Source organism: Sus scrofa, chromosome 4 (genome assembly GCF_054392235.1).
Source record: "Sus scrofa isolate SSC_HxYL_T2T_F1_AM1 chromosome 4, Sscrofa_HxYL_maternal_Yorkshire_Landrace_v2.0, whole genome shotgun sequence".
Taxonomy (NCBI): Eukaryota; Metazoa; Chordata; class Mammalia; order Artiodactyla; family Suidae; genus Sus; species Sus scrofa.
Genome location: NC_139386.1, coordinates 79856398 through 79868376, shown reverse-complemented (window position 1 = coordinate 79868376; position 11979 = coordinate 79856398). Strand labels below are relative to the sequence as shown.

General features: G+C 48.3%; 1 protein-coding gene across 1 annotated transcript; it reads right to left on the bottom strand.

The window, feature by feature from the left end:
• Positions 1–1335: 1335 nt before the first annotated feature.
• PENK (proenkephalin) lies at positions 1336–6224 on the bottom strand. Its single transcript, XM_003125621.6, has 3 exons — positions 6012–6224; positions 5425–5566; positions 1336–2388 (listed from the first exon to the last, which is right to left on the bottom strand). Exons 2-3 carry the CDS (start codon positions 5560–5562, stop codon positions 1726–1728), a joined length of 801 nt encoding a protein of 266 aa, XP_003125669.2. The 5' UTR covers positions 5563–5566; positions 6012–6224; the 3' UTR covers positions 1336–1725.
• Positions 6225–11979: the final 5755 nt, after the last annotated feature.

Here is an 11979-nt window from a genome sequence, read left to right as displayed (position 1 = left end):
CGCAGCACTAGGCGCTCCCTCTGTCTTCCTCAGTTGCTAAACTCTGATGGCAGGGGATGAACACAAAGGAAAGGATGGGTGAGGGTCCTGGGAACATGACTCAGTGGATGGGAGGTTAGCTGCAGGTGGTTTCGACTAGAAAGAGAGAAGTGTTCCACTGTACCTCAATGTCGTTGCAAATGGTTAATTAATAGGAAGTGGTCATACCTCCTTGTGGGCGAGAATTTGCCTTAAAAACATAGGAGTTCCCGTTGTGGTTCAGTGGGTTAAGAACCCAACATAGTATCCGTGAGGATGCAGGTTCAATCCCTGGCCTCACTCAGTGGGTTAAGAATCTAGCATTGCCATGAGCTGTGGTGTAGGTCACAAATGTGGCTGTGGCCAGCGTGAATACGGCCGGAAGCTGCAACTCTGATTTGACCCCTAGTCTGGGAACTTCCATATGCCTCAGGTACAGTCATAAAAAGAAAAAAAATTCACAATACCTTTCCCAGTGATCTGGTCACCAAGTCAAAACCATCCATTCACTGGTCTATCCACTCATAGGTGTTGGAGGGCCCAGTGTGGTTGTGGTATAGAGTGGACAGCAGTGAGCAAGACAGAGTCCCAGTTTCTTCATATTCTTGGTAATGACCTGGATGAGAGCGAGAGAACTGGAGTGGAAAGAACATTGCCTGGGACCAAGAAGGTTGGGGTCTAGTTCATTTCTGTCCTTCAACTGCTGGACAATCTTGGGCCAATGACTTGACTTTTCTGGGCTCCACTTTCTTTCTTTGTAAAGTGGAGTGAAATTATCTTTAATTTTCTTATGAACTTCTAAGGTACTTTGCTGAAGAAAAGAGACAGCCACATCTGGATGTGAATGTGGATTTCCTTATATATGAGGGCAGAGTTCATTTCTTTATTAGGTTTTGGTTTTGCTTTGTGCATCTGAATTCCAGAGATGAGAGTGGAAATACATTTTGTTTGGCTCCCACCTGTTTACCCATCTAAGATTTCGTATATAAAGAATTAAAGGAAAAATGGTTTTGCAGCCTCAGCTGTTGGAAGCTGAGGCCAGAGATGCTTCTGTCAAAAACAGATGATTTCTGACACCCAAATGCAGTAGGTGACCCAGGCTGGAACCCTAGACCTATGGTAGACATTATTTGGAGAAAAAGAAACACTTTGAAAAATGACTATGGATCTGACAGTAATGTTGAGTACATGTTAATTTCCCGGAGAAAAAACCAAACAAGCAAATGGATAGTTTCCCTGTCTCTGAGTTTAGGATTTGCTGTGGAAACCTAAGGGCAAATGAGAGCTTTGGAGGAGAAGAGACTTGTAAGAACGTTATGCAGTTGGGGTAATGGGTTTATTGTATCTATGTACAAGTCAGCATTTATGGGCGTTTGTCCAAAACAAAGGACAAGGTAAGAACAGAAACAGTTTCAGCATGAAAACAAGACAGTCGCAATACTAGAGACCAAGAGACCAATATTGAGCAGAAAGATTCTCAAAAGAACACAGGACCTGAAAGGACAGCTTTCAGATTGTGTAGTGAATTTTGCAATCAAGTCAACCACAGAAGGCAAGCAGCACAGGACAGTAAAACACAACAGCCTAGCAGTGTCTCACTGGGGGATAGAGGAAGGCTTGCGGCGGCGGGGGGGCGGGGGGGGGGGAAAGAAGGGGGGGGAAGAAACAGGGGGCGGGGGGGGTTGGGCTCCCTGCTGGGAAAGGGGATCAGAATCTCATAAATCCGCCATATCTTTTCTCCATCTCGGGAACCTCCTTTGAGTAGCCTTCACCCTCTTCGTCCGAGGGCAGGGAATCGGCAAAGCGCTTGAGGAAGCCACCGTACCTTTTCTGATAGTCCATCCACCACTCCGGGCGGCCCACCCTCCGCATGAAGCCCCCGTACCGCTTCTGCAGCTCCTTGGCTTCGCCTTCCAGTTGGGGGCTTCTCTTGAGGCCTCTCATGAAGCCGCCGTACCGCTTGCTCACCTCTTCGTCCTCACTGCCTTCCTGGTGCAGGCTCCCGTCTCCGTGGTCCCCCGCTCGCAGCAGCTCCTTGAGCAGGTCGGAGGAATTGCCCAGACCGTCGTCTTCCTCTGCATCCTTCTTCATGAAGCCGCCGTATCTCTTGCCGAGGATTTCACCTCCATTGGCCTCTTCCTCCGGCTCCGCGGGATACAGCTCATCCATTTTCTTCATGAAGCCCCCATACCTCTTCATGAAGCCCCCGTACTTCTTGGCTAGCAGGTGGCCTTCCTCCTGTTTGTCACTTTCTCGGTGGGCGCTGGTGCCATCGGGCGGGAGCTCCAGCTTGGACAGCTGCAGAAGCTCCTTGCAGGTTTCCCAGGTCTTAAGAGAAGGCAGTTTCCCCTCACATTCCAGTGTGCAAGCCTGGAGAAAGAATTCGATTTACTGATAAAAAGAAGCTTTTCTGATTTCATTAAGTAAATACATTTTGGGAGGCGGTGGGGGGGGGGAACGGCTGCACTATGTTTGCTCTGACATGGAAGCTCCCATATAATAATGCATTTTTCTTGCAACAACTTTTTGTCCTACTGAACAGGCCAATCCAAGGAAACTCAAAACGGGAGATTGTGGAGAATTAATGGGATCAAATTAGAATTTTTCTTTGAATTTTAACAGATGCTGTGCCATTGCAATAGTGTAAAGATATTTTTTTCCACCCAATTTTAACCTAGATTGGCTACCTGCACAACCTTATGTCATTGGATCATTTGCCATTGTTGATTTCATTTTGTTTAAGGTTTTTCTCACCAAAAGGGAGAACTTTCTCTTTACCCAATTAGGGACATTATCCCCAAATTTATTTTATTGTCTTACAGATAAAATCAAGGTTTAATATAAATTTGTTTACATTATTGCATTAATATTTTACTTGGAAGGATACCCTGTATTCCTGTGAACAGTTTCAAATTTTAAGGAAAAGCAGCAATTTCAAAATAAGTTTGAAAATAAAGACACAGTAAAAACTCAATTTAAATCCTACAAATTATTGGAATTATGATATATTGATTTGCTGAAAGTAGAAGCTTTACTTTCCCTCCTTAACTGATTGATAGGTATAATCATCTTGAACTAAATGTCTGTAGGGATGAGGTCTGATATAAAATTAAACATATGCAAATGTTCAAATAACTCATGTTTCTTTTCGTAATATTTAACCAGTCATTGGCATACAGAAAAAGTCTTTTCCAATGGAAATCATGTTATTCGACAAAATAAGAATGATCAGTTTACAATTCTTTCTTTTTTTATTATATAAAAGTTAAATTCTAATAGTAAGACATAGGCTATATATTCTAATAATATTAAAATTCCCTTCTACTCAATAGGTCACTTGGATATGACGAAGTGTGTGCTAATGTTACATGAACATTTGTAAAGTCCATATCTTATTTCTTAGCAATTCAAGGGGTTTTATGGCCTCTGAAAGTCTACCTATAGAACCTAGTTAACAACCCTTGATTTAGGCATTAAAAACCTGGCCCTTTCTTGGGATTTAAAAATATGGTATGTTACTTAATATGAAATACATAGATTTTATTTTCACTACGAAAGAAAGCAATCTAATAGTGCAACAAAAGTCTTTAGGGTATATATTTAACCAACTCTTAATGATTATTTAAGCTTTGTGTCTAAGAAAATTAAATATATGCCTATGCAAAAATCTAAAGATCTAAATAAAATGGCCCTGTTTTATTCTTGATATCTGATTAAGAAATCTACACATCATGAAAAATTTGAGATGTTCAGGTGTCAATATTTCCATTCTAAAATGAAATTTGCATGATCTCTTTGCCAAAAATTAATGTTGAATATTTTGTATCCTATTGCCAAAAGCCTTCTTTCATGTTGAGATTCCTTCAAAGACAAATAATGGCAAATAATCAGAATAACACAGTCATATTGAAGAATACTCTGTTTTAGATGGTAAAGTCAACTTGGACACTAGTTGTGGCAGGCCTGCTCATCTTTGCATCCAGCACAGAACGAGCACAAGTGTCTTTCACATGGTAGAAGCCCAATAAATATTCGTTATGTTGACTTTACCACATAGTTCTGGCTAGGCAACATCATTTTTCATATGTCTTTTCCATCCGAGTGAAAATTCTAGAGCTCCTGTAATCGCAACAATACAGTTATCGGCAAGCTTTCTGTCCTAAAGAAAATAACAGCTCTAAATAAGACCCAATGCAAACCCCACCAGTTAAGCAAATAACAAATCAGAAAGAAAAAAAAAAAAGATGAAGGGGACTGTTCCCCCCTATTGACAATGTGACACTTTCTTCAGAGTTTAAATATAATGCCCTCCCCTGTATCTTGTCAAATGAAAGGGGTCATGTAATCCAAGTGGAACAAACATTTAATGGGAAATAAATGCCCTGAGTTCTGTGGAATCTTTCCTTTGATTTTTGTCCTTATTTTAGGGATCGACATAACAAAACTGCTTTGGAGGCTCTAGGGAGGAACTTAACTCTTTGGATTAGTACATTATTCTCTGCTGAACTTTTTAAGTCATTCCAGAATTTCGACAAATTGTGAAGAGAGTGCAGAGGAGTCATAGGGGTGGGGGATCGTGAAGCTGAAGCTTCCTGAGATTCTGACGCAGTGGAGCAACGACTGCGATTAGAATGACAGTTCTTCTGCCCTTAGATTTTCCCCCAAGCCCCTGCGTAATTTATCTTGGCATCCTTACCGCCTCTTTGGACTCCCACCTCTCCTGTGCCAAATTAAACTGTTGTCTTAGTAGGGGTTACAAGGTGCATTCTTGTACCTTGTACAAGACAGAGGTTGGATGCCAGAACCGCTCGCCTGTGAAACAGTCTCTGACCTCTTCCTCTCCTACTGTGCTCTCCCTTCCTCCTCTCCCTTTATCCCTGCCCCATCCCCTTGCTCTCTTCTACCCAAGGGTGACGCTCAGGGCCTGAGGGACCTGAGGTTAAAAGTGCTAGAGAAAGGACATTCAAAGAAAGGCGATAAAATATCACAAATGAAAAATGTCAACATTATTTGCAAGTAGGATGGAAAGATGTGTGTGGAAGGGGCCCTTGGTGGCCTATGTGAGGAGGCAGGGTGACTGAGCGGCTTCCTTGGGGCAGGTGAGGTGACAACCCAGTGCTCTCCGAGGTGCTGAAAAGAGCAGAGCTCGGGGTTCCTGCATTCCCGGGGTTGAAACAAACTTGGTTTGCGTGGAGACACCGCCGCCCTTACCGGGCCCTAGATAGTCGTGGGTCCCGAAAGCCGAGAGCTACAGCAGGACCTTGGTCAGCATTTGGGGAACAGTCGGGGACAGCTGGGTCATCAGGGGTCTGCGCCGATTGTGACCACGAGATGCCTCGCGGGGCGGGCCCGGGCTGCCGGCGCAGGGTCGCGGTTAGCCGCTCCTGCGCCGCGCACAACACTCACCAGAGGGTTGAGGTCGGTTGGGCGCGCCAGGCGGTAGCTGCACGTCGCACAGTCCTGGCTGCATTCTGCCCTCACGGTCGCCAGGAGCCCGGGGCTGAACGCCAGCAGCCAAGTGCAGAGTCGCAGGAACGGCGCCATGGGGCTGCGGGAAGAGGGCACAGGAGCTGCGAAGCTGCGGAGGCGCAGAGCAGGTCCTTGCGGGGGGAGGACCCTTCGCCGAGCAGCCCCAAAGGGGGGTTTGGCGAACCCGAGCTCGCCGGGACACTCTTTCCTGGGGCCCCCGCCCGCCCAGGGGACCCCTCCGATGGCCTCGCGGTTCCCGAGTTGTCACTGTAGCCCGGAGACCAGGGCGCCCGGGGCATTCGCTCTCTTTCCAGGCAGCCGCGGTCCGGGGCAGGATTTTGGAGCGGACTAAAGAGACCAAATTCAAGAGCGCAGGAACCCGAGGAGGCGCGACATTGACCCGGGTCACAAACAGGGAGCGGAAGAAAGTTGGGGAGTCCCATGCAATGAAACGCGGGTAAAACGCAGCTGGTGAACGGCCCCAACCCCACTGAGCAAAGCGAGCTTTGGCCAAGTTGACTCACGATGAGGCTGCTCGGAGCGCAGGATGGTCAGAGAGCGCACGTCCCGGGCGGACTCTGGACGGAGAGGAGAGGCGAGCAGGCTGGAGGCAGCCGGGGCTGACCGTCGCGGTCCTCGGCGTCGCCGCGGCTGCAGCCCAGGGTCCGGGCGCCTGCCTCGCCTGCCTCCCTCGCCGGCCGGGTTGCGGCGGCCGGAGCCACTTTATAATTCGCCCCCGAGCGCAGGAGGCTGCGCGCCCCAATCGCCGGCGGGCTGTCGCTGACGCAGGCCCTACGCCGGCCGCGCGCCGCCCCCGCCGGAAGGAGGGTCCCGGCCCGGGCTGGGGGACGCGCGTGGCGTCCCAGCCCTCGACTGGGTGACACACCAAGGCAGTCAGGAAAGTTGGGGAGAGAGTGGGATGTGATCACGTTCCCCCGCGCATAGTCCCTGCAGTCACCCTCCCTGGGCGCGGGCTCCGGGCAAGAGGCCAGGTGTGGGGGTGTCAGCAGGATGGACGGATTTAGATTCTGGAATCGGCTGGAGACCCTCCTGGAGCGCCCCCGCGGTCCCGGCGGGCACCAGGCACAGCCGCCCAGACGGTCGTCACTTGCCGGCCGGCCTGTCCCCACACTACACTTCCCTCCTAACAGCGTCAGGCGCGTAGTAGGAGCTCAGCTGACCGTTAAAGGAATGAATGAAACTTTCCGGGAATCTTAAAATCTCGGGACGGAGTTTTCCCCTTTCACAATCATGAGACCCCCTACCCGAGCGCGCACGCGGTAAAGCCCACGCTTGGGGAGCGGCATTCCCAGCTGGTCGCATGCTTTGCGGTCACCGCCGGAGGGGACCCGCCTTCACCCCGCTCCCCAGGTGGGCCTCCAAGTCAGGGGCTGGCTGCCTCGAGCGCTCTGCCCAGGGTCTTGGGAGATTTCCACGAATGAGAGGGTTTGTGGGGCCGGGGCGATGTTGAGGGAGAGGTGTGTGGGGGGTGCGGTACCCGGGGCGTAGAGGCCCTAGGGCGCGCACATCGACTTGGCTGAGGACGCGGGTAGAGCGTTGATGGCGGAAGCTGGGGCTGTGGATTGAGATCTGATCGCTCTCCGAGCGCTGCAGAAGATTATCTAAAGCAAACCATTTACCTGGCCTGAGGCCTCAGTTTCCCCATTTGGAAAATAGAGACATAGGTAATGAGGGACAGAGATACTGAGGAAGAACAGGGGCAGGAGCTATTCATAGGGTTCCGGAGACTTGCAGATGAAACCATGAGCCCGAACACTTAGCCTTTTGCCCGCACAGAGCAAGCCCTAAAAACCACGCGTCCATCTACTTTTCCATTTGTCTATCATTTACCTACTCCACATTTATTGTCTAGTATGTATGTATGCATATATGTATGTATGTATGTATGTATCTATCTATCTATCTACCTACCTATCTATCCTGGTCATAGAGGGAAACCACAATGCCCCAGAGCCCACACCTAGAGAAGGAATCCGCGTACTTTCCCAGTCACAAGCCCTTCGCAGGATCCGCCGCCACAGGACTCCTCCGACCTCGGGCCGCGCTGCGTCTCCCACTTTGGTCGCCAGAGGGCAGCGCCCTCCTGCGTAGGTCTGGGTGCGGGCGAGGGGTCCCAGCGCGCCAGCCGCGGACACGCACCTGAGTGGCCTCGGAGCTGCACCCGCGCCCCGCCTGCCTCCCAGGCAGGGGCAATTCTGAAGCAAGGCTGGGAGCGGAGCGCGGGGATGCGGTGGCAAAACGCCCCCCACAACCCGGAGAAGCCAATGTTCCCCCGTTTTTCAAATGGGGGGCTGGCTGGTGGTGGCGTCTCCAGCGTCTTACCCTATCCCCAGCAGGGAGGAGACGTTCCCCTGCCTGGGCTTTGTAAAGGCGGCGAGTACCCTGCAGTACTCAGTGCAAAAGCAAGGCAGGAACAGACCCGGCCTCAAAGAAAGAACACTTGTCAGAGCTGAGCACCTGCATACCTGGGATCACCCACTATGAACCTGAAGCGCAGGACGGGGCAAGGGGCTGAGAAAGGTGTTTGACCTGCCACGGGGTGCCTCCTGGGGCACACGGTGCTGAGCATGGAAAGGCGCCTTAGCAGCTTGGAAAAGTCGAAGCTTAAGACTGAAAGGGGACTTGGGGATAAATTATTCCAGCCTTTATTCAATAGATATGGGAAAAACGGAGGTTCAGAGAGCCCGAGGGACCAGTCCAGACAGCGGCAGAACCAGGTCCTCGCGCATCTCTCTTAGGGAGAGATCGCTAGGACCTCCCTCGGGCCTGGTTGTTTCTGTTGGAGCAATTCCTGTCTGCTCGGAGTTGGCTTCTCTTAGTGAACCAACATCTTTCTCCGCAGCGTTTCAAAGGTCAGGGGAGAGAGAAAAGGAGAGAGGGCTGGCTTGTCCTGAAGAGTAAGGATGGGGTATTAGTGCCCTGGGCGCTGGGGAGGTAGTGGGAACTGAATGAATGTGTGTGGACTGACTGGCTGAAAGAACACCGTGGGGAGAGGTGGGTTTGGTTTGCATGCCCTGAACAGCGAGGACGTCTGCCTCTCACCTCCTCCCGCTTCCCCTGGGGCTCAAGGGCGTCCACTTCGGTATTCATTTCTATATGTTTGAACAGTGGACGTGAACTGCAAGGGATGCGTCTTTTTATGATCCTTTCAATATTTGTCAAAAGCTAATAGATTTGGCAGTTATCTTCTGGGAAAAAAAAAAAAGCTGCTCTAGAAATCAGACTCAAAACAGAGAAGGGAATCTTAAAGCATTTAATCCAGAGAATTCTGATTCCCAGGCTAGGATCAAGACCTTGTCTTCTTCTGATCCTATGGAAACAAACATTAAAAGATTCTCATTACCGAGACCAAGAAATGTGACTTTTAAAGGCCTGATGATGAGTGGTGTTTTAGTCAGTTCATGTATTCTGGGAGCCTGTAGGAGGGATTTTAAAAAGTCCTTCCCTGCCCTCTTCCGTTGGAAGGTGCCTAAATTGAACCATGTCTTTTAGGGGCTCATTCCTCTTCCGTCTCCCCGCCACCCAGACACACAGGCTTCATCATGGAAACTGATGTCTCTGCCCCTCTCTGTAAACTAGCAGCAGTGGGAGAAGGCAGTTCTGCACTCTGGGGATGGTGTAATGTTTCAGCATGAGAGCACCATGTGCTCAAAGGTTGGATGTTTGGAGTCACACCAGAGGTGGGGCAAATTTGCTCCTTTTCCATTTCAGTGTAAGGCATGGACTTTGCAAGGTAAGATTCTGTGAGCTGAGTGCATTACCGTGAAGGACCACTGTTAGGGCATCTTCTTAGACTGGCTCAGAAAGAACACAGAAGCAGAGAGGCTGTAAGCCGAGTTGGTTGGAAGGAGACGTTTATGCTGTAATAACCCACATCCTAGGGAGGGTAAATGCTGGCCGAGTCTCACCCTCAAACATCCAGGAAGCAAAATCAGCCCCTTGGAAGAAAAAGGGGCCTGGCGTAAGCTGAAAAAGCTGAGTTTAAATAATAGAAAATGTGTCAATGGGTCTCAGAGAAAGAGAGTGAAGTAAAAACAAATAAACATACAAACAAAAAACAGTTGGAACAGGAAATCGAACGAAGCCTGTGGCACACACTGTTTGCATCCTGTAAACTTAGGAGTGAAAAGAGGGCTCTTAAACTTGGCCTTCAGCTCTCAAAGAATAAATTTTAGTATTAAGCACAGATAATTAGACCATGAATAAAACAATTCACATTATGACTCATTAGATTCAATGAAGATACAGCTGCAGATCCAACCAATCTGCAGATTCTGGAGCAGCTTGACTTTTAAAATGACTCTTGGATTTGGTTTGAAGGTGTTTCATAGCTGCACCAGAGACCAGTCATCTTAAAAACTTGTATTGCCTCTTTGGGCCTCGATCTTATTTAATAACTTGGCTGTGATTTGCTTTTGGTGGTGTCCAAAATCAGATTCTAGATCCCACCTACTGGGCCCAAAGAGAAGGGTCTGTTTCAAAGGCATTCATTTGAATGATTGAAAACATCCAGCAAGGAAATGATTTCTACCACGGAGGCAATGCTGGGAGAGAAATTCTAAAAGGTTTTGAACAACAGTAAATCACTGGAGTAAATGCAGTGGCTGCAGGTTACCAGCTTCAGGAGGAAAGTCCTCTGCAAATGACCTACAGCACAAGACTGAGATAGGGTAGAGACTCAGCAAAGATGTTTCTGAAAAACCTGTTCCTCTGGTAGCATCTTTTATAGCTCATGCACTCCTGGGATGCACCCCAAAAATCAAGCTGTTGTCATAGAATTATACGGAGAGGAGTTCCTGTGTGTCTCGGTGAGTTAAGGATCTGACAGTGGCTCCTTCACTGCTATGGCGCAGGTTCTATCCCTGGCCCAGGAATGCTGTATGTGCAGCCAAAAACCAAACCAAAACAGAACCAAACAATTATATGGAGAAAGGGCTAAACCCTACAGATACTCAATTCTAACTCTAGCATTACTCTTGTGTCTACTTTGTTGTATATAGACATTAGAGCTTAGACAAAAATATTATTCTTATGTGCATAAATCCTGTGAACATCAGTATAGAGAAAGTGCACAAAGTGAGATAAGAGGAGAACAGAAAGGTAAACATATATGCTTTCTTTTTTCTACTCTGAAGTTGATATTTGATAATAAATTTAGTAGAAGAGCAAAGCCAGGAAATAGATACTCTAGAAACTAACAGGACACATAATTTCATACAGGGAAACATTTATTTGGGTATTTGGTATTTAGGATTAGAAATGCTCATTTTAATTTCTGTTTCGCTATCACTTGAGCATGCATACTTACGAAAGTTCATCTCTAAACCTAATTTTTCTCCTTTGTACCATGGGGAAAATAAAACCAACCACACTAGTATACATACCATATAGACATTCAATTTATATTAATGACACTTTTTGTTGTGTTGTAGTAAAGTTAAATTTCTGAGGCAGAATGGTTTTTTTTTTCCCCCCCTCAGTTTCTGGATTGTCATGTTCTTGGCCTCTTATTTGTGGAGCTGTGATTTGTGGAGTGTTCAAATAATGAAAACAAGTGAGTATTTTGATAACGGTTGAAGGAAACAGGCTATTTATCTGCCTGGATTCAGTGCTCCAAATTAAAAATCACAGCGATGGAGCAATTTATAATAACTGCAGGTAGCGAGCTGTTTCATGAAATGTAATAAGATAGTGATAGAAAAGGGGATTGGGGATAGCACACATACTCTTATCAATTGTGATTTTATTTGGGCTAGATTACAGAAAATTAATCTTCAGCACTTCTGCGTGGCGCAGAGCCAACTGGGGGAGGTAAAATGCAGAAGGATTTGGATCTGGGCACTCAGGCTCCACGGGGAGGCAGGGTTTGAACAAGCGGACAGGGTAGGAGAGAGAATACAAGGAAGGAACCTGCCCCGGGGACTGCTGTGGGAGTGCAAAGCAGGATGAATGAGGAACTGGGGTGACCTGGGGGCCTCTGGGGGGGGGGCAGCAGGAGTGTTACAGGAGGAAGCAGGTTGCCTGAGCGCTGCTGGAGAGGCCTGGGGACAAGCAGCTGGTCACCCGGGGCTGCGAGGCAGAGAGAGCCCTGGTTCCCGTGAGCCCACCGTCTTCTCCGCAGTGCCCACCCCTACAGTGAGCTCATGAAGGAGCTAGGAAGCCCCCAAGGAGGTTTGTTCAGAGACGGAGGTGAGAAATCCTTCTGTCCTCGGGTATAATGCGAGTTTGGATTTTTCACTTTATATGCCCAGAGAAGATGTGGGAATAAGAGAATCTTAAACCCATGGGGATTATAACGTATCATTTGCCCGGCCCATCAGCTTCCCCTAGAGGGCGCCCCGCACACTTCATTGTTGAATGGACATTCTCTTCAGCTCTTGCCAGGCGTCCTCCAAATGTCTTTGCTTCCTCCACCTAGGTTGTCCCCCTTTCTGCATGTGACGTCCTCCCTAGCCTCAGGAAGCTCATGTC

Coding starts and splice junctions, on each gene's coding strand:
- PENK (XM_003125621.6), bottom strand. CDS start 5,562: ATGGCGCCGTTCCTGCGACTCTGCACTTGGCTGCTGGCGTTCAGCCCC. Junction 2,389..5,424: donor CAACCGACCTCAACCCTCTG/GTGAGTGTTGTG, acceptor TTCTTTCTCCAG/GCTTGCACACTGGAATGTGA.